The following is a 22,838-nucleotide window of genomic DNA, read 5'->3' on the forward strand; positions in this document are numbered from 1 at the left end:
CCACACTCTGTGGTAACTACAAGCAGAAATTTGAAGGAAAAAAATGGATTTTCTACAAGAACTATATGAATACCTAGAAGAAATAAAGCAATAGATTAAAAAATAAAATAACTCTGCAGGAAAGGACTGGAAGAAGAATAAACAAGTGTTAACCTTACCCAAGAAATGGACTCCATGAAAAGTAGAATAAACCTGACAGTAACCAATGACTCCATGAAATATTAAGAAATATTAGGGAAAAAACCTACTTAAAAAAATTAGAAAATATATCTATCAACAAAAAAATAACCTGGAAAACAGGTCAAAAGGAAAAAAAAAAATCAAGAATCATTAGGCTACTTGAAAAAGCCACGACCAAAAAGGGTCCTAGATATACTATTAAAAAAAAATCATCAACAAAAGCTACCAAGATCTGTCAGAACCAGTAGGCAAAATGAAGGCAGAGAGAATAGACCAATGGAGTTCCTTCATAAAAAGAACTCTAGAAAAGTCTTGGAAAATGCTGGAGCTAAAACTCAGAATTCTCATGTCAACATATCAAAAGAAAAAATATGACCTGTAAATGCCACAAGTATCCACAAAGAAGTAGGTCAAGTACCAAGGAACCACAGTCAGAATCACACCTGGCAGCCTTTATCATAAAGAGAGAACTTATAATACAATATTTCAAAAGGTAAAATATATAAACCCATAATCAAGAATATTCAACCTGCAAAAGAACTCTACCTAACCTCAGCTACACATAGAGATGGCCAAACCCTCGATCTTGCCATGACCCATATGTGTTCCCCTTCTGAGCTCATGAACTTTGAGATTCCTTTATTTGATCAAAATGTTGTTATCATTCCATCTCTCCTTCTGTCTTGTAGTGCCTAATCCGGTTCTTTGTTTTCACTGTTACCTCCAATTCCTCTAACTCTCAAGTTCTTCTCAGAATAGCTTAGCCTCTGCAAGAGAGATACTCTCCTCCTCCTTTCTCCATCTTGAGCTGTTGGTGAACCAGTTCAACACTACTCTGCTCTCTTCTCTCAAGTCTCTTAATCTAACAAAGAAATTGCCCTGCCAAGCTTCAGCTTTGGATCACTCCCACTATGCACTGTTTTTCCTTCCACTCACATGCTAGTGAACAAAGCTAGAGAAAATCATGAAACTATGTTGACTGGGTCAACTACAAATTTATGTTACATCATCTTAACCTGCTCTCATGGTGACAAGGCAATAATTTTACACCTCCCATTCACCACAGTACCTTTTCCAAACTTTCTGATCCCTCTTCAAACTTCCTATGCTTCTTCCTACCCTGCTCTCATAGCTGAAAACCTTGCCTCATATTTCATTGAAAAAACTGAATCAATTCACTAAAAGCTCCCCTTTCCCCCTTCATCATTTCAACAATTGCTTATATTAACTAACATACATATATCTATATTGCTTACTATATGCCAGGCATTGTCCTAAGTGCTTTACAATTACCATCTCATTTGATCCTCACAACCACTTTGGGAGATAGGTGCTAGTATTATCCCCATTTTAAAGATGAGGAAACTGAGGCAAACAGGTTAAATGGACTGCTCAGAGTCACACAGCTAGTATCTGAGGTCAGATTTGAACTTAGGTTTTTCTTACTTCCTAAGTGGCACTCTAGCTACTGCACCTCTTCACTGTTCCACTACTAATTTCTAACCCTAACGTTAACAGGTGGCCCTTTCTCCTTGTCAAAGCTAACCCCTCTGCATGCACAAGTTATCCCATTCCATTCTCTCTTCTCCATAAGACTGCCCCTTCTAGCATCCTCACTTCCTGTCTACTGGCCGATTTTCTACTGTCTAAGAACAAGCCCATGTCTTCCCCACCCTCAAAAATCTTAGCTTGATCCATCACCTCTAACTAAATCATCCTATCTCTCTTCTCTTTTGTGGCTAATATCCTTGAGATCGGGAGATCTCCAACTGTCATCACTACTTCCTTTCCTCTTAATTTCTGACCTCATCATTCAAATGAAACTATTCTCTCCAAAGTTGTCAATCTCTTAATAGCCAAATCTGATGGCCTTTTCTCAATCCTCACTCTTCTTGACCTCTCTACAGCCTTTGACATTGTTGATCATCCTCTTCTCTATACCTTTTCAGGACACTATTCCATCTCGGTTCTCCTGTCTGACCACTTCTTGGTCTCTTTTGCCAAATCTTTAGTCAGATCATGCCCATTACCCATAGTTGTTCCCCAAGCCTCTGTCCTGGGCTCTCTTCTCTTCTCTCTAGTCTATACTATTTTGCTTGATGATCCCATTAGTTCTTATGGATTCAATTATTATTTCCATGCAGATGATCCCCAGGATCTACTTATCCAACCCCAACCTTTTCTCCTGATCTCCAATCTAACATCTATTGGACATTTAGAATTGGATGCCCTGTAGATACCTTAAACTCAGTATGTCCAAAATTGAAGTTATTATTTCTTTCCCCCAACCTTTCTGTCTTCTTAATTTCCCTATTACTGTGGGCGGAAACCACCATTCTTCACGTCATCCAGGCTTGACTCTCCATTCTTCTCATCCTTCCCATATCTAAGTAGCTTCCAAGTCCTTTGATTTTTTACCTTTATCACATCTACCAAATATACCCCCAATCCCTACCTCTAATTGTCACTATTCTCATGCAAGCCATTATTACCTCATTGAGCTTTCTAAAATGTATATCTGATCGTGTCACACCCCTATTTAATAAACTTCAGTTTTATAATTCTCCGATCAAATTTGTTGGGCTTTTAAAGCCCTTTATAACTGGATCCCTTCTTAAATTTCCATAGCATTCTTACTTTCTCTATATACGCTGAGATCTGGTGACACACCAGCCTCCTTGCTGTTCCTCAAACATGATATTCCAATCTCTGGGCTCTGTACATTTTCATTGGCTGTCCTTCGTCTGGAACCCTCTCCCCTCTCAAGTTTCAACTCAATTCCCATCTTCTACAAGAAGAATTTCCCAGGCTTCCTTAACCTTAGTATTTTTCTTCCAAGATAATTTCCAATTTGTCCTGTATTTATTTTATTTCTGTTTGTATGTTCCCTCCCACATTAGGTTGTGAGCTTCTTGACAGCAGAAACAGGTGTTTTTGTTGTTCTTGTTTTTTGCCTTTCTTCATATTTTCAGTATTTAGCACTGTGCTTGTCACATAGTACTTAATAAATGCTTGCTGACTTGATCTCATTGCAAAGCTGAGTACAATCCTATTGGGGGAAAAATGGATCTTTAATGGAGTACTTTCAAGCATCTCTGATAAAAAGACCAGATTTGAGTAAGAACACTGAAATATGAAAACAAGAGTCCAGAGAAACCAAGAAAAGTAAATTTATTTGAGCAACTTAAAGTTGTATGCTATAGTGCTAACATCCTAATGGAAAGAAGAAACAAGTTTTCCTTTAGAACCTAAATATCTTCAAAGAGTATTGAAAGAGTTAAATGAGAAAAACAGGGGCCTTTGCTCTGAGGAATTAAAGAGGTTAAAGAGAATAAGAGAAATGCAAGAGTTAGCATAGAAAGGAAGAAGGGGGTAGAGCTTGCTATTTCTGGGGTATGTGAGGAGAAGATTTTTCAAAACCATGGAAGGAATGTGGGAAAAGTGGATCAGATCAATTTCCCTTCTATATCAAACTGACAAGGAAAAGTTGAACACACAGAGTGTTGTGTAGAAAAACAACAAGCTCAACAGGGAAATAGGTGGAAAAGGAGGTAGAAAGGTGGGGATGGGATAAAGAGGGAGTATAATATTGGACAATATAGAGTCGCAAGAAAACAAACTTCCTCAAAGGGGGAAAGAAAGGGGGAGAAGAAAGGAATCAAAGGACTCAAATCTAAGGGGGTGCTTTAGGTAGCCTCTTAAGACAATTGGAGAGTGGCTAAAAAAAATTGTTGCATATGCATATATAGTGGAGTTTTAATGGGTCACGAGAAATGATCAATGAGGATTTCACTGAAATTTAGGTAGTCTGAACAGATGCAGAGTGATGTGAGCAGAATAAGGAAAACAATTTATATAAGGACAGCAATATTGTAAAAAAAAATAATCACGAAACAAATTAAAACAACTTTGAAAGAACTGATCAATGTAACGTCTCTTCAGGGTCTATCATGAATAATACCCACCTTGGGACAGATGTGATAATTCTGGATGTGACTAGTGTGTGGAATAGTTTTTGACCAAGCTTATTAATACAAGGTTCCCCCTCATCCTCCCTTCTTTCTCTAGGTTTTTTATTTGGGGGAAGTGGTAGTTACCAATAGTGATGGGGAAAAAAAGGGGCTACTGGATCATTTTTAAAAATGCATAGAAGAGAACTGAAGTTCAGAAAGAAGGACAGATAAGCAGGGCAGTTTTGAAAGTAAGGCATAGAATATATTATATACTTTTTAAAAAAGCAAGTGGTGTAAAATGGAGATACACAATACAATATAGAATTCACTTTTTGTGTTCTGTCCTATGTACAGAAACGATCTCCTTTAGATGTTTAAAAGTTTAGAATTTTTAAAACTCAACAAATTATTTAACAAAAAGAAAGAAAGAAAGAGAAAGAAAGAAAGAAAGAAAGAAAGAAAGAAATTTACTCAGGTGTGCACTCATGCTGGAAAAAGTTAGTTATAATAAAACGGTTTTAAATTTTATATAAGAAGTGTTATTGGAGTACAGCATTACTCAATAGAAGTGTCCACAAGTGGCGGAAAAAAAAAGTTATTGAACTCCCTGAATTCCCCAAGCTGCCATAATTCTAGCCAAATTAAATCTCTTGTGCTTAGGTTAGAATTGTACTGATTTCCTAGTAGGATGTTTCTGTCTTCACTAGCATTAGCCCACTGACCCTGGGTTGATTTGCTTCATCTTTACCCTTACACTTGCATGAGTATGGATCATAATTTATCAAACTTGTTTCAGACTGGTTGCCTGAAGACCATCCTCAAGACATTCAAAGAGTAACTTGAATTTTTAAATTTTTTATGGTCCAGAACCAACTTCATCCCACTGATATCCCTAGTACTTGGAATAACTCGAGTTACTGTAGACAAGCAACCCATTCTATCCCCAAGAAAGGCCTAGATTAAACTTAATCCCAAGAGTTTTGGTGTGAGATAGATTAGTTTTGGCAAAGCAAAATAAAAATGTCTGGACTTAATGTGGCAGACTTCCTATTGGTCATTAGCAAAGCATCCATTACCAGCTATGGATATGAAACTGCTTTTCAACTACATATGGATATGGCAAGGGTAGCTATGGGAAACACTTTAAGGCATAGCTTGGAATAAAGGCAGGAAATACATATATCCTTAAATATACATAAAACATGTATTTAAATGAAAGAAATTCTACTATACCTGAATGGTGGGGCTGGGGGAAGAGATATTAACGCTGCTTTTGGATTTTCTAAAGAACAAGGGCTTAGGTAAGGCTGTATTTTCAAATTTCACAAAGTCATTTTCAGTCTTTAGCTTCTTTTTCTTCAGTGGGCTGAAAGTTGTGCTGCTTCCCTACCAGGAAAGAGAAAGAAAAAAAACCAAATCATGACCTGACAAAGGAGTTCAGTCAAATCTATGTATCTGTCAGGTAGAAAGTGACAAATCAGGATCCCAGTATAGACATCTAGCTGAACAGAGGGACAGCCCTAACTGTTCCAGCTGGGCTGTATTAACACTTTTGTCTCCCTTTTCACATTTAAAAAAAAAAAAAAGATTCATTGCTTTACTAGAACCCAAATTTCATATGCAAAGATTGTGTACTCTTCTGGCATTCCATTCACCCACAGAGCTGAGGTCATGTTGACTGGATAGTGAAGAAGTATTAAGATATTACTGATAAGAAGGAGGAATTCCTTTAGGGAGTTTTTGGTGAGTAGTTCCAGCAGATCTAATGCTGAGAGGACACAGGGGTTACCACTCTTTAGATACAACCCAATACCACCAACACATATACCTGAGAAAAGCGTGCCCTTCCCTTTACCTACAAACATATACCCCCTCACCTCCTAGACCCTGGCAGTCCTTTCTCCCACCAGTAGTGACCAAACTTCTTGAAGATGTTGTCTGTGCTTATTGCTCCTAGTCCTTAACTCTTTATGGTCTAGAAAATGGGTTGAGACTCCATATGGGGTTGCAACCCACAGTTTAAGAAGCACTGAAGGGGTCGAGAGTGGAAACAGTTTAAGAAGCCCTGGTCTAGATTAGGCTCTCCTCACAACTCTATTGAAAGGACTCTAAGCTAAGGGCTAAATCCAATGACCTTTCCTCAGTTACTCGTTCTATTTGACCTGCAGTATTAGCTACTATTACACCTCTGCGCTTTTCAAAACTTGCCTCTCTTTGCCTTCTCAGGGTAAGGCAGCACCCTGGTTCTCCTTCTTTCTTGGTTCTAACACTGACTGGTGGGAGGGAGGAGGGAGAAATAGAAATGGTGGTGGTGTTAAGAGTAGCTAAGGGCAAGGGGAAGGAGAAAATAAGGGGAGAGATAGAGAGGGAAAGGGAAAAGGAAGGACTGATTTAACCTGGGTTCAAATCTTGCCTCTAACATTTAACAGTTAAGTGACATTGAGCACATTACATAACCTCTATATGCCTCAGAGATTTGGTGCATTGTCACTCTGCATGGAGAAATTTACAGGTTGTCTTGTGAGGGATTTTTACATGTGTGTGCGTTTTTTTGACTAGATCTATGATTTCATCAATCAATTAACAACTATTTATTAAGTACCTACTATGTTCTAGGTACTGTGCTAGGTGCTGGAGATACAAATACAGTGTGTAGGGGCAGCTAGGTGGTACAGTGGATAGGGTACCAGTCCTGAAGTCAGGAGGACCTGAGTTCAAATCTGACCTCAGACCAAACACCTGACACTTACTAGCTGTGTGACACTGGGCAAGTCACTTAACCCCAACTGCCTAAAAACAAAACCAAACAAAACCAAACAAATACAGTGTGCCCCATTCCAGGCAGGGTAGGGGGCATGTGGAGAGGGAAGGGAGGAGGAGGGAGAGAATATGACCAGGGCAAAGTCACTGATATGGGAGATGGAGTGTCTTTTGTGAGGAACAGAGGAAAGGCCAGTTTGTCTGGACACAGAGGCTGGGAGGCAAGAGCAGTATCTGAAAAGATAGCTTGAGACCAGGTTGTAAAGGGATTTAAAAGAAAAACAGAAGAGTTGTTATTTTATCCTAGAGGCAACAGGAAGCCACTGGAGCTTACTGAATAAGGAGTACATCACCTCTATGCTTAAGAAAATCACTCTGAAGTGGAAATTGAGGGGATGTCCATCAATTGGGGAATGGCTGAACAAGTTGTGGTATATGAATGTAATAGAATATTATTGTGCTACAAGAAATGATGAGCAGGCAGACTTCAGAAAAACCTGGAAAGACTTGTATGGATTGATGCTGAGTGAAGTGAGCTGAACCAGGAGAACCCTGTACACAGTAACAGCCACGTTGTTCGATGACTAACATTGACAGACTTAGCCCTCTCAGCAATGCAAGGATCTAAGACATCTTCAAAGGTCTCATGATGGAAAATGCTATCCACATCCAAAGAAAGAATTATGGAGTTTGAATGCAGATCGAAGCATACTATTTGCTATTTTTTCTTCTGTTTTGTTTTGTTTCCTCTTTCTTGTGGTTCCTCCTATTGGTTCTAATGCTTCCTTACAACATGACTAATGTGAAAATATGTTTAATAGGAATGTATATGTATAGCCTATATCAGATTGTGCACCTTCTTGGGGGGGGAGAAAATTTAAAACTTAAAAGTTTATGGAAGTGATTGTTGATAAATCAAAATAAATTAATTAAAAAAAAGAAAAAAAAATCACTTTGGCAGCTTTGTGGAGGATGGAATGGAGAGGGAAGAAAGCAGATTTCTTCAGTGAGGAATGTTCCCAGACAACGCAGATCAACCCCTTCTCTGGGGCCCTGAAGGGTGAAAAGCCTGATTACAAAGCTAGTGTTCCACCTGCCATGCAAAGTTAACTCTCTCACAGACATGTGAGGTATCTACATACATATACATCAATAACTTGTGATTGCATTGCTGAGGGTATTCTCTCCAAGGAGGTAATTCCAACTTCTCTGACTTGGTAGATCTTTGAGAGCTGCTGTGGTTGAAAATTTTATCATTCTGTGTAGAAGTCAGAGTAGGAAGGTGACAAATAAGCCATTCTTGGGATTTTAATCTGAGGGTTTCAAATCAATTCAATCAACATTTGCTAAAGGCATGGATGGTACTGTGCCAGGTATCAGGGATTCCAAAAGTAGATTCTTAAGTAGTTTATATTCTAATAGTGGTATACAAAAAAATTATGATGTAACTGAAAAGTATAGGAGATAGTTCTAAGTTGACCACAGGCTTATAATAATAAAACGAAATAAACATTTCATTTATTGAACATAAAACAATCCAATCCCTCTCAATGACAATCCAGTCATTTCAGTGAATTACAGTAGCCAATTCACCATATTTTGCATGTAACGAGATTTCAGTCTGATGCTAAACCAGATATTTCATATCCTCACAGAGGCTGAAAAAGCACAACCACCTTGAAATTGTGTGCTAAAAAATGTGTTGGTATATCGTGTAAAAATGCCAAGTGAATGCCACAAATTACAATATTTAAAACAAGGCAATATTATTTAAAGAACAAGATTGAGGGGGCAGTTAGGTGGCGCAGTGGATAGAGCACCAGCCGTGAAGTCAGGAGGACCTGAGTTCAAATCCGGCCTCAGACCAAACACTTGATACTTACTAGCTGTGTGACTCTGGGCAAGTCACCTAACCCCAACTGCCTAAGCAAAAAAAACCCCAAAAAACCCCCAAAAAACAAAAACAAAAACAAAAAAAAAAACAAGAACAAGATTGAGGCCTTGTTTTTAGTTTACACCTGATATCTGTATATAGAATGCTAGGACCATTAAAAAAAAAAGAAGGCAATAAAGCCACCCACCCATCAACATGTTTTTTTTTCTTCCCATGTGCAGAAAAGACTCATGATTGGCTGAGTTAATGACAAAAAGTTAATGAGTTAACAGTTTTTAGTGTAGCTACACATTTGTATCATTTTATAGTCCATGGAGCTGTTATTATATTTTCATATGCGGTTATTACTAAGACTGATCTGTAAACTATTAGCTTGGTCCAATTACTACTTCACCCCAGAGGTCTATGGCATCTAAGAACCATGCCATAATAGCAAATACTCCAGAGAAAGCAAGGAAGCCACTCTGGAGAGTTAACTGGGATCCTGTAGGAATCAAACTCTACCCCCAAGAACATGTTTTTCTTACCACAGACTGGATTTTCTTCAGTTCAGCCTCCAAAGCTCCATTCGTTTCCACCAAGTTTAATACCTCCTTTATTTTCTTCCTCTTTTTCAGAAATGCAACTTTCTGATTGGGCAGGCCAATGGGCTCAAGGGTATCCAGCTTACCCTTTTTTTTCTTTAGCCTGACACTCTGGGTCAGGAGGGGTGGGCAATCCCCTTCTCCAGCTGGACGTTCTAGCAAACTTTCTCTCTCTGACCGAATTGCCACCAATGGGGATAAGCCATTGCTACTGACTGTCAGAGCCCCAAGTTTCCGCTTCTTTTTCACTATTTTGACCCCACCTGCTGGGATACTGCTGGTGACAGGCTCCTGGACAGCAGTACTACCAGGGCCATTTTGAACAGCAGAATCAACAGGTGGCATCCCCATCTCTGGAAGTTCTTCTAGGACCCTTAAACTCTTCTTTCTTGGCCTTTTTCTTTTGTTTTGTGTGTTGGTAGATGGGGGATGCTCCATGCCACTTTCCTCAGCTACACCAAAGGATGGTGCAACTGTTTCATTTTCAGGGGTACCTTTTTTGGGATCTTTTTTCTTACATGACTCTGGTTCACTGTTCCCGTTTGGTTCAGGGGCAATGAAGGCATCACCTGAGCCTGAGTTTTCAGGGTGGGAATTATTCTTCTTTTTCTTTCTTCGTTTTCTCTTTTGAAGGCTACATTCACTTTCTTCTTCAGCTGCATTGAATTTCTTTGGCTTGCACTGCCCTGCAATCAAATCAAATCAATAAAGAAGAGTATCAGTAAACAGATGAGACTCCAGATAGCACAGATTCTGAGGGAGACACAGAAGTCTTATTAGCAAGGAAGTTGTTTTTTTTTCTCTCTTGATACTACACTGTAATTCTGTGTGGTTGGCATTCGTCTTGTGAAAGAAACTCAGAGAAGCATTTGTGCTGGTATTCATACCACAAATGAAAACTGGAAATGTCTTTTTCTAGTTTGCCTCAGGAATAGCTAATGATCATCTTTCTTTAGAAAACTATAATAAAGATGCAACTATTTTCACAAATAAGTTTTCTCTGGGTGATTTTAATCTCCGATGAATTTTCTTGAAATAATAAAACCGGTAAATTCTATGCCCCCCCCCATATATATGAAATCTATCTAGTACTATCTTCTTTTTTTCTGGAAATGAATAAATAAAAAATATGAGCAGCTTCCACCAACACCTGGAGTAAAACTTTAGAAATGATTTCCTTGTTTTTCCCACCATCTTGTAACTAAAAAATTTTATCTTTACTATGATAAATAACAGTTAATCAAATACAAATGGGCATGATGGATCTGGGTGTGGTACAATGAAAATGGCACTAGATTTGGGGTCAGAAGACCTTGTTTAAAACTCTGTTCTGGCATTTATCTTTCTGACTGTGGGCAAGTCATCTCATCTCTGTGGGTCTCAGATTTCTGATCTGTAGAATGAGGTTAGACAGATGATTTCTAATTTCTCTTCCAACTTTAAAAATCCTAGGATCACTTTCCTACCTTGTGCACTTCATTTTGGTTTTTAAGTTTTACAGCTTACCTTTTTCTTTTTCTAACTTGGCTTTCTCTTTAAGTTTATTTCTTTTTTTCTTACGCCTTCCTCGACTAAGGGTGTGGTCATCTTCATCTGTAGAAATGTCTTCAGGGAGATTGATTTGAGGGAAAATGCCTGCCAGAGACAAAGTCACATACATCAATAATGCTATTTCCCTAAGCACAGAGCGCTAACGTTAATTCATGACTCTCAAGACATTGCATTCCACCCTACTTTTCTCCTGAGAGCCAGCATTCCCCTCATTTACAAAGCAACATATCAGGAGGAAAACAATTTCATGGACTTGTGAACCAGTGAGGATTAATAATCTTAAGAAAACTTTATTCCTGCAGTAAACAATCATACAGCTCAGTCCTAAAATCCAGAGGGACCACACTTGAGACTGAACAGGTAACATTAGTCTTTATACTTGTCAAACCTTTTTCCAGACATGGTATAATTTTTGGACTCGCATACAGCAAACATGATGGTTTTAATGATGCAGCCGCTTTATTCCTTGAAATTTTTTTTTGGTTTCTTTTAGGCAATTGGGGTTAAGTGACTTGCCCAGGGTCACACAGCTAGTGTCAAGTGTCTGGTCTGAGGCTGGATTTGAACTCAGGTCCTCCGACTCCAGGGCCGGCACTCTATCCACTGCACCACCGAGCTGCCCCTATTCCTTGAATTTTTGAGATCATAAGCTTTTTTCCCCTTCCTCATCCACTCTTTCCAACGGAACAATGAATAATTTACAAATCTCTGGAAGAAACTTTGAAAGGTAATCCTTTTCCCCTAAAGACAGAACCAAACCTAAACCATCCTAAACTAATAAAAACTGACTTTGTTCTTAATCAGAGCCCCAAAAAAGTAGACTCTAAATATTCTATGGTATTTCTTAAAAATCAGGTCTCTCTTCCTGAAACATGTAAACTGATTCCTGATGGTGGTAAAATGCTAGACATTATTATGGTATAAGGCTTATGAAAAGTTATTAGGCCATGTTGAAATAGCCACATTACAACTAGAAGTAATAATTCAGTTTTTTAAAAAGAAACTGATTACTTATAGAATACTGTGCAAGTTTAGTTCAAGTCTTACCTTCAGATAAATCTTGAAACCTGAAGAAGAGAAAAAAAAATTTAAGATGAGTCCAGTGTCATAGGTAAAAAACAAAACAAAACAAAATCAAGATTCCATTTTAGCAACACGGTTATTTCCACAATTGCCAAATTCCAATTTCCCCTAATTTTTTTTTTTTTAAAAGCAGTGGGTAGGGTCTGAAAGGAGATGGGAAGAAGAGTTGGAAAAACAAACCAACTTTTTTTCTCTGGCACCAATCTTCTCATCTTTATCATAAAAGGGTATAAACAGTGGTGCTCCAAAGACCTTCTGAAACAAGCTAGTCACTCAAAAAATAAATCTACTAAAGAATTCCGGATTATTTTTTCATCTGTTGGTTGTAAACAGCATAACCAGGGACTTAAGAACTTTATTTGAGAGCCATAATTATATTGCTGAAATTCACAGCATACAAAAGAACTGACAGTAATTCTGCACTGTGTTAATTAAGCCAGGGGGTCCTGGGAGTTAAAGAAATATCAACACCAAGTTTTCCAATTACAGTTAAAGAGGACTTACTTTTTGACTAGTTTAGAGAGACGTCTCCTGTTGAAGGGTGGTATGTTTTTTCTGCTGGTCACTTCTAGGAGTCGGTCAGCAACAGCTTTGTAGTCAAACTATTTAAAAGGAAAATTAACCATAAAAATAGAAAAATCCTACCTCTGAACTTAAATATAGCATTGGGAAGGCCTTTAGATGAATAAAAATGAGAATGAAAGAAAGACTCAGAAGCCTTAGGTTTCAATCTCAGCTCTTCCTTTTAACAGCCAGTAATTATAGTTATTTAATTTCTCTGGGCCTCAGTATCATCACCCAATTCAATAAACATTTATTAAGCAAATGAAGAACAGGGGATACAAAAACTGAAGAAAAATAGTTGCTGTCCTTAAAATGCTCACAAATTTCTGAGGGGATTAATATGGATGCAGGTAAGTTAACATATTTGTAAAATATGGAAGTTGGATTAGTTAATCTCCCGGATTACTTCCAGCTCTGAAATTTAATACTTGCCTTGCTTAATCTGAAATAGCAAAACTTTTAGAAAGGAACTGGCAGGGTTTTAATGTAAACTAAGTATTGGGGGAAACTTGCCTTTTCTTTTTCCTTGGAATCCACAAATGTAGAATTTTAATTTAGTAATATCTGAAACTTGATTATAATGGTTTAATTAAGTTATTAAAGCTTTTGAAACTGAATACTCAGTAATGTTTAATAGAACATAATTAAGCAAGTCTAGTTTCATTTTTTTTTTTCAATTTCATGGCATCATTAAATGAACTCTTTTCACAAATGAATGTCATAGGGAAATTAAAAAAGGAAAACAGACTTCTGGTCAAGATGACTGCCTAGATATTGGGCATAAATCAATATTTTAAACCATGCACCAAGATAAAGTCAAAACGGATACTTTACCTAGATACAAAGGGAGATACCACAAGAAAATTAGGAGAACATGGAACATATTACCTATCTGACTCATGGATAGGAGAACAATTTATGAATAAACAAGAGATAGAAAGCATTGTGATGTGTAAAATGGATAATTTTGATTATATTAAATTAAAAAGTTCTTGTACTAATAAAATCAATGTACCAAGATTAGAAAGAAAACAGAAAATTGGCAGGAAAAGCTTCATAGACAATCTGCCAGACAAAGATTTAATTTCTCAAATATATAAAGAACTTTGTCAAATTTATAAGAATACAAATCATTCCCCAATTGATAAATGGTCAAAGGAGAACAGCAGTTTGTCAACAAAGAAATCAAAACTACAGTCATGTTAAAAAATGCTATAAATCATTATTGATGAGAGAAATGCTTAAACAACTATGAGATATCTTACACCTATCAGATTGGTTAAAATGACAAATGCCCTTCAATTGGGGAATGGCTAAACAAGTTATTTGCATTTAACTACTGTAGCCTTCTCTAGGGCGGGGTAGAGAGAGAGAGAGAGAGAGAGAGACTGGGCGCCGCCCCCCCCCCCCCCTCCACACAGAGAAGAACAAAAGAAAATTTAAAAGGATCCACAGAAAAGCTGGGTAGCTTTGAAAACAATGTGTAGTATTTATTATGTAGTTTTTCCAAAAAGAGTAAACAGTCTGAAATTGAAATCTATAGTTTTATATTGAATCCTCTCATTTATGTTCTGCTGTGTACATGGAACCGTTTTCTTCCCTCTCGTTTTGCATTTAAGTTTAAAATGAAAAAAAAAAAAAAAAAAAGACTTCCTGAACACAGGCTCTAATACATCTAATCCATCCAATATATAATACATAATAATACATCCCAGATCTAATACATCTATTGCAGCAAAAACATAAAATTTGTAGCAGACTGAATAATGATTAAAATAAAATACGATTAAAAACTACACTGAGAGATTTCTTCCACTCAGAACTTGACAAAAAGTCCAATGGCAAGAAAAAGGTGCCAACGGCATAGGCAAATTAGCCAGCAGTCTCCAATGGGAGCAGAGATGTCAGATTAGAGACACTTGGATCCTGAAAGGCTCTGAATCCAGAGCCCTATGACAGTTGGAAACCTACAGCAGAAACCATGGAACAGTAGGGAACAGCAGAATGAATGGAGCAGTGCTCAGACTCGACAGTCCAGGAGCCCAGAGATTCTGAGGTTCTAACACTCCATCCTGAGGTGCCAAAGAACTCTGGTTCTTATCCTGGAATCCATGAAAGTCTTTCTGAAAATATTTTTATAATTGATAATTTGATAAGTGTTTTGATAATTGATAATTTGGTAACTGATAGCTGGTTTTTGTTGCAATCTTATGAATTTTATGTTATGCATTTAAAACAGTTATTCTGAGAAAGGGTATATTAGGCTTTAAAGACTGTGCATGATAACAATAATGATGACAGCATTTATATTTCACTTTAGACTCTTTATAAATGTCTTTATAAATATTATTTCTTTTTTGTCCCTACAACCAAGCTGGAAGGTATGCATTATTATTATTATTATCCTTATATTAGAGATGAGAACACTGAGGCAGACAGAGGGTAAAGTAACTTGCCCATGGCCATACAGCTATAAAGTTTCTGAACCCGCATTTGAACTTGTATCTTCCTAACTCCAGGTCCAGTACTCTATCTGTAGTACCACTTAGCTGCCTCATGACCCAGAAATGGTTAAGAGCCCCTATCAATTTTTGTTCAGTCATTTCAGTCACATCTAACTCTCTGCAAACCAATTTGGGGCTTTCTTGGCAAAGATACTAGAGTGGTTTGCCATTTCATTGTTCAGCTCCTTTTACAGATGAGGTAAATGAGACAAACAGGGTTAAGTGACTTGCCCAAAGTCACAGAGCTAGTAAATGTCTGAGGCCAAATTTGAACTCAGGAAGATGCTTCTTCCTGACTTCAGGTCCAGAGCTCTATCTACTGCACCACCTAGATGCCCTAACCCTTATCTAAGAGGACCCTTAAGTTTTAGCATGTTGAAACTACAAGAGTCATAATTCAAAGCAGGAATGTTAATAGCGAGCATTTACATAGCACTTTTAGGTTTGCAAAGCACTTTATAAATATTATCTCACTGGATCCTCAGAACAATCCTGGGAGCTAGTAAGTGCTCTCCATTTTACGGAGGGGAAATTGAAGTAGGAGTTAAGTGACCTGCTGAGGGTGCCAACTATTAAGTGTCTGAGGACATATCTGAACTCATGTCTTCCTGAGGTCTAGTGCGCTATTCACTGTGCCATCGAGTTACCTGAAATAGACCAAGAAGGGCTGACCACCCAACACAAAAGGGCAGAAGAAGGGGGAGCCTGGACTTTGCAAGTCCCAATTCAGGAAATAAGACTAGAAAGATGCATAAACCAAAGAAAACTTCCAACCAGGAAAATGAACAATGATTGCAAATCTAAAAAATCCCCCTAAAGGAAAGAGTAACTTTGTAACAAGTGCAAGAAGAAATTCAAAGGAAAAAATGGATTTTCTGTAAGGACCACATGAATGCCTAGAAGAAATGAAGCAAGAGATTAAAAAATAAAATAACTGGGAAGAACTGGAAGAAGAATAAACAGGTTAGAAAAGAAAATGTGTGAACCTTACCCAAGAAATGGGACTCTCTGAAAAGCAGAATAAACCATACGGAAATCAATGAATCCATGAAACACTAAGAAATATTAGGAACCCCCCCCCAACTGGGAAAAAATGGAATAAAATATAAGCTATCTAATTATCCAAAAAAAGACCTGGAAAACAGATTGAGGAGGAAGCAAAAACAAAAAACAAAATAACAAAACAAAAATCATCTCACTACCTGAAAGCCATGACCAAAAAGGGGCCTGGATATCTTATTAAAAAAAAAATCATAAAAGAAAGGTAACCAGATCTGTTAGACCCAGAAGGCAAAGTGAACACAGAAAGAGTATACCAATGAATTTCTTCGTAAAAGGAACTCCAAATGGAAAGTACCCTAATACTGGTGCTAAAATTCAGAACTCCCATATCAACATGTCAAAGAAAAAATACAAGTATCTATAATGAAATAGGTCAAGTGTCAAGGAACCAAAGTTAGGATCACATAGCACTTGGCAGCTTCTACCAAATGATTAGAGGAGAACTTTGAATACAATATTCCAAAAGGCAAAAGATATAAGCTTACAACCAAGAATAATTTAACCTGGAATGGAACTGTATCTCACCTCACCTACAAAAAGAGACGGTCAAATCCTTCATCTTGCCATGACCCACAGATGCTCTACTTCCATGTTCATGGATTTTTAAATTATTTTATCTGATCATAATTTTGAGACACTAAAGAATTTTCATTAATGCCAACTATATGTCTTGAGAGATAGATATTTCTGGACATGGCTATGGTCTTGTTTTGTTTTTTTGTTTTTACTATGTGTTATGGGATTTACTTTTCCTTCTAAGTTTTTAATGGGGAGGTGGTTTAGTGACTAACAATATAGCTAACATTTATAAAGTGTTTTAAGGTTTGCAAAGGGCTTTAGAAATATTTTTAAAATATTTAATATTAATATTAAATATTAAAAATATTTTCATTTGATCCTCACAAAAAGGTATAGGTACTGTCATTTTAGAGATGAGGAAACTAAGGTAGAGAGAAGTTAAGTGACTAGTCCAGGGTCACTGGATTTGAACGTGGGTATTCCTGATGCCAGGTCTAGTTCTCTATCTACTGAGCCACCTAGCTGCCTACTGATTGGTTAGCAAGTGATACCAAAAGGAAAAAAAAAAGCCACTAAAACATTTTTTAAAACGTATAGAATAGAAGGTTTAGAAGGAAGCAGAGACAAGCAGGATTCTTTTGAAAGTAATGTCTATAATTTATTACATACTTTATGAAAAAACTTTTTGCTGTTAAAAATTATTTTAGTTTTTAAATTATTTAGTTTAAATTTATTTAGTTTTTAATTGGAATTAAAAAATTTAAGAGAGGGAATATTGCTTAATTGGATCTGGCTCTGAATCAAATCAAGTAAGCTAATAACTTCCAGCTTCTTAACGGTAAATCTATATACTGTGTAATATGAAAAAAGCCACCAACCTGGAGAAGTGGACTTGTGTCTTCAGAGATACCATCATCATCCTTTTCCTCTTCAACATTCCATCCATCTCTTCTTGTTGAATATTTGCCTACTGCTGGCAAAACAAATCCGAGATATTTTACAAAAGGCTTGAAATATCAAGTACCTAAGAATTACCATTTGTAGAGGAACCTAATAATTCAATCAGAAAATTGATAGCTTTTAATGATTGTTTAAAATTTCCCAAAGATTAAAATTTTTCCAATTGTTCAGCCACTATGGCTACAGGCAAGATAGAGATATCACATACATTTCTTCCTTTCTTTATTCAGCCTGACTTTCTACATAAGCAGCTGAAAATACACTATCACAAATTCCCTCCTTTAAATATTTCTATAGTGCATATAGATAAAGGAAGAAAGAAAACAAATATTTATTAGGCGCTAAATTACAAGCACTGTGTCTAAGTACTGGGGATATAAATACAAGCTAAAAGAAAGACAATCTCTATCCCCAAAAAGCGCTTACATTCTAATGACAGGAGATAACCTGCAAAAGGGAGGCAAGAAGGTGTCAGATGAGGGGGAACGTGACTTTGAAGTCCAAAGGAAGCTAGGAACAGGGCCTGGAGGAGAATAAAGACAAATCAGTGTTGGTCCCTCCACAAAATGCAGCCTTCAGGAAGCACTCACCAATAGGCCTTGTAGAGGTATACTTCTGGTGAGTGAAAACGGGGGCCAGGGCACTTGGAGAGAGGAAGGCTGTTTTAGGTGTGGAGGTTTCCCAGACATGGAAGTAAATACCAGGCAGCAGTAGAGAGGATATGGTTCTGAATTTCAGATAAAGTCAGGTTTTCTCCTCTCTCCCACATTCATCCTGCTAAAAGTGCATCTGAAGTCTTAAGGTTATAGCCAAGTGTAACTCCCCAGCAAAAATTTTAAAAGTTCAGAGATGAAGCAATGATCAATAAAACCAAAGTGAAAAGCTGGAAAACTCCAGTGCAGGGCTGCACAAGAAGATGATTACCTCATTATCTTTCCCCCCAAATCCTCCCCTCTTTTTAATTTCTTTATTTCTATTAAGGTACCACCATCCTCCCAGTCACCCAGGCTTACAATCTAGTTGTCATTCTCAGCTACTTACTAAATCATCTCCTGCCCCATTATCCAATGTGTTGCCATGTCTTGTTTCTACATTTATAACATCTCTACTATTTGCTCCCTTCTCTTCACTCACACAGACACCACCCTGGTTTAGATCTAGATTAGTTAAAAAAAAAAAAAGTTTTTACATTACATTTCAAACTTTTTTTAAATTCAATTTTCGGGCCTGAATTCTCTTTCCTCCCATCTTTCCCTCTCTCTCACTGACAAAAAACAAAACCTGTTGCAAACACACATAATTAAGAAAAGAAATTCCTGGATTAGCTATGTCCAAAAAACCTCCACGTTTCAATTTGCATTCTGAGTGCATTATCTCTGGAGGTGGACAACATGTATCATCATGAGTTCTCTGGAACCATGGTTGTCATTTCATTGACCAAAGTTCCCAAGTCTCAAAACTGTTTGATTTTCCAATACTGTTTTTCTCCTGCTTCTGCTTACTTCACTTTGCAATTAGTCCAAACAAATATTCCCAGTGACCATTCCAGTGCTTCATTACATTCACATCCCATAATTTAACTGATGGACTCCTCCTACCCCCCACTCCTCAGTTTCCATTTCTTTTATCACCATGGAAAAAGCTGCTATAAATATTTTTGTACATCTTTTTAGGGTATAGACCTAGTAGCAGTATTACTGGGTCAAAAGGTATGCATAGCCTAACTACTGCAGTGGCCTGCTAGTTGGACTCCTTGTCTCAGGTCTTTCCTTACTTTCATTAAACTGAAAAAGTGATCTTTCTAAAGCAGAGATCTGACCACGTCCTTCTTTCAAAAAACTCTAGTGGCTCTCTATTACCTCTAGAATCAATGATAAAGTTCTTTACAATCTGTTCCTTCCTTCCTTTTCAGTCTTCTTGTACTTTATTCTCCTCCACATACTCTATAATCTAGTGATGCTGGCTTTCTTACTTCTCTTCACTCAAGACACTTCATCTCCTGACACCATGCTGTTTTGTTGGCTGTCCCTAATGCCAGAATATACTCCTTCCCCACCTGCGCTTCCTGGCTTTCTTCAAGACTCAGCTCAAATCCTACCTTCTACAAGAGACCCCTTCACTGCTTTTGCACTCCCTCTAAAATTACCTCTCATTTTTACTATATATGCCTTGTATGCACAATGTTGTTTGCATGCTGTCTCCCCTATTAGATGGTACAAGCTTCTTGAGAGCAGGGACTGGGGTATCAATTATACATGTGAAATAAGGCAAAATATATTTCCATATTATCCATGTTGCGCAAAAAAAAAAAAAGGCAGAAAAAATAAAGTGAAAAAATTATGCTTCAATCTGCACTCTGACTCTATCAGTTATTTCTCTGGAGGTGGACAGACAGCATTTTTCATCTTAAGTCCTTTGGAATTTTCTTGGATCACTGCATTGGTCAAAACAGCCAAGCCACTCACAGTTGATCATTATACAAAATTGCTGTTTACTGTGTACAATGTTCTCCTGGTTCTGCTCACCTCACTCTGCAATCACTTCATGTAAGTCTTCCCAGGTTTTTCTGAAACCATTCTGTTCATCCTTTTTCATAACACAACAGTATTCCAACACGATCATATACCACAACTTGTTCAGCCATTCCCCAACTGATGGGCATTTCTTCAATTTCCACTTCTTTGTCACCACAAAAAGAGCTGCTTAAATATTTTTGTACATAGAGGTCCTTTTCCTTTTTCCTTGATTTCTTTGAGATAGAGATCTAGCAGTGGTATTGCTAGGTATGCAGAGTTTTATAGCCCTTTGGGCACAGTTCCAAATTTCTCTCCAGAATGGCTGGACCAGTTTCATAATTCCACCAATAGTGCATTAGTGTCCCAATTTTTCCACATTTCCTCCAATATGTTTCATTTTCCTCTTCTGCCATGTTAGCTGATCTGATAGGTCAGAGGTTGTAAGTAAGAGTTTTAATTTGCATTTCTCTAATCAGTAGTGACTTAGAGAATTTTTTTTATATGACTATAGATAACTTTGATTTCTTCTTCTGAAAACTGCCTGTTCATATCCCTTGACTAATTATCAATTAGGAAATTAAGTAGAATTTTTGAAACACAAACATAGAAGACAAAACAAACCTAGTACTTTCAAGGAAGCTGAGTGGGTTAAATAATGAACAAGTTTACATTCTAATAGGGAGAGAAGAGACAGGTCTCCCTTTAGAATCCCACTTCTTCAAGATTCACAGTGAGTACAGAAAGACAAATGCAAGGCTTAGAGGTGGTTTCAAGAGAAGAAATAAAAGGGAAGGAGAGAAAGGAATACATAAAGACAAAAATGAGGAAGAATAGGGAAGAATTTACTATTTCTCATAATTGGATCCAAGATAAAAGTTTATAAACATAGAGAAGGGAGTGGGCATCCATCCCATGAACCTCACTCTTATTTAAAGTGGAAAAAGACAGTTGAACACATACACACAATATAGTGTAGAAATATAAGAAATTCAACAGGAAAATAGATGGGGATGGAGAGAGGGGAATTTAAGAACCAGTGATTGGGGGATGTCACTAACGTGTGGGTAGAGAAGTGGGATAAGACTACAATTACAAACTACTAATGTTGATCCTATTTCTTTTCTTTCTCCACTTTTTTGGGGGGAGGGGAGAGATAGAGGGGAGAAAAGGTCAAAGAGGGGAAAAATTATTAAGAGTATATGATGGAAGAAAATAATTGTGAATGTGAATGGGATGAACCTCACCCACAAAATGAAGAAGGGTAGCATAATGAGTCAGAAAAAGGAATCCAATAATATGTGGAAACATTTGAAAGAAAAATTCACAGAGAATTAAAATGACTACATAAAAAGAAAAACAAAAACAAAACACTAAGTTGTTAATACAGTTTGACCTCAAGATACCATTATTATACATATAACTCCTAACAGATAAAATAAAAGAATTTATATGTATACAAATATCTAAAACAGCACTTTTTATTGTAGCAAGAGGCATGTCCATCAATTGAAGAAAGGATAAATTACGGTTTAAGAATATAATAGATTATTATGCTGTAAGAAATGATGAAAGAGATAGATTCAGAAAAACCTGGGAAAACCTGCATGAATTGATGAAGAGAAAGATGAGCACTTTAAACAATGACTATGATAACATAAAGGAAAATGACTCCACAAGATTTCAAAATTCTGGGTAACAGAATTATTAGAGTAATTTTCAAAATGTAAAAGAAAACAATGTGAAATGACAAGAGAATTCCAATTAATGTAATAATTAATCTCGATCTCAGAAAGTGTTAAAGGCTGAACTGAATTCAGTAAAGATGAGGATTGAGAAAAGGACATTAGATATGGCAATTAAGAGATCACTGGTAATTTTGTAAAGAGTTTTAGTTGAATGATTAGGTCAGGTGCTAGACTGAAGAGAGTTAAGAAGAAAGTTAAGAGGAAAGAAATTTCTGAAATAAACTTGCTGTCCATTTACAATGCTTGTTATTCATGAGATATGTGTACTAGTGGGTTAATGCAACAGATTATCTACCCATACAACTACCTGTCACAGTCATCTGAACAGGCATTCTTCATAAATTTACCTTTCCCCCAAGGACTGTCAGGCTGATTTCTTCTGAGTGATCACATACCTCAATTGAGGCCAATTAGTATTTGCGGATTAATTAAATAATCACAGTATCATCCACAAAAAGCAGCATCTGGAGGATAACTATGGGAATTCCTCTTTGTGGACTCTGTAAAATATTCTCCAGAAAGTGAAAGAAACCCTTGGAGAGCAACTATCTCCCTGTTTTATAACTGATGTTTATAATTAATGATGATGTTTATAATTAGAGGACTACTGAATAAAATTATCTTTCTGGTTACATCTCCCATCTTACATGATCTTAATATATACATAATAATAACAACAATAATAGATAACATTTACATAGAGCTTACTATTTGCCAAGCACTGTGCTAAGTGCTTTACAATTATCATTTGATCCTCACAACAAATCTGGGAGGTAGGTGCTATTTATTATCCCCATTTTACACACGAGGAAATTGAGACAAACAGATTAAATAACTTACCCAGGGTCACAGAGTAGTAAGTGTCTGAGACCAAATTTGAACTAAGGTCTTCTTGACTTCAGGCTACATCTTCCAGACTCTGAGGCTGATATAGTTCAGTTACTTTTAATCATTGGACAAGAA

General features: G+C 37.0%; 1 protein-coding gene across 3 annotated transcripts in view; it reads right to left on the bottom strand.

Moving 5' to 3' along the window:
• RRP1B (ribosomal RNA processing 1B) overlaps positions 1-22,838 on the bottom strand; it is a 54,291-nt gene that overhangs the window by 11,860 nt on the left and 19,593 nt on the right. For 2 of the 3 annotated variants that reach the window (XM_027843646.1, XM_027843648.1), the window contains 6 exons: positions 17,533-17,627; positions 12,510-12,607; positions 11,970-11,989; positions 10,878-11,006; positions 9,315-10,057; positions 5,367-5,519 (listed from right to left, as the gene is read on the bottom strand). In XM_027843646.1, the coding sequence (XP_027699447.1) occupies positions 5,367-5,519; positions 9,315-10,057; positions 10,878-11,006; positions 11,970-11,989; positions 12,510-12,607; positions 17,533-17,627 (1,238 nt within the window). The remainder of the gene's footprint in view (positions 1-5,366; positions 5,520-9,314; positions 10,058-10,877; positions 11,007-11,969; positions 11,990-12,509; positions 12,608-17,532; positions 17,628-22,838) is intronic. The other variant, XM_027843647.1, reaches the window with a different exon arrangement.

The sequence above is a fragment of the Vombatus ursinus genome, unplaced genomic scaffold (assembly GCF_900497805.2).
Source record: "Vombatus ursinus unplaced genomic scaffold, bare-nosed wombat genome assembly UNPS02014924.1, whole genome shotgun sequence".
NCBI classification, from domain to species: Eukaryota; Metazoa; Chordata; class Mammalia; order Diprotodontia; family Vombatidae; genus Vombatus; species Vombatus ursinus.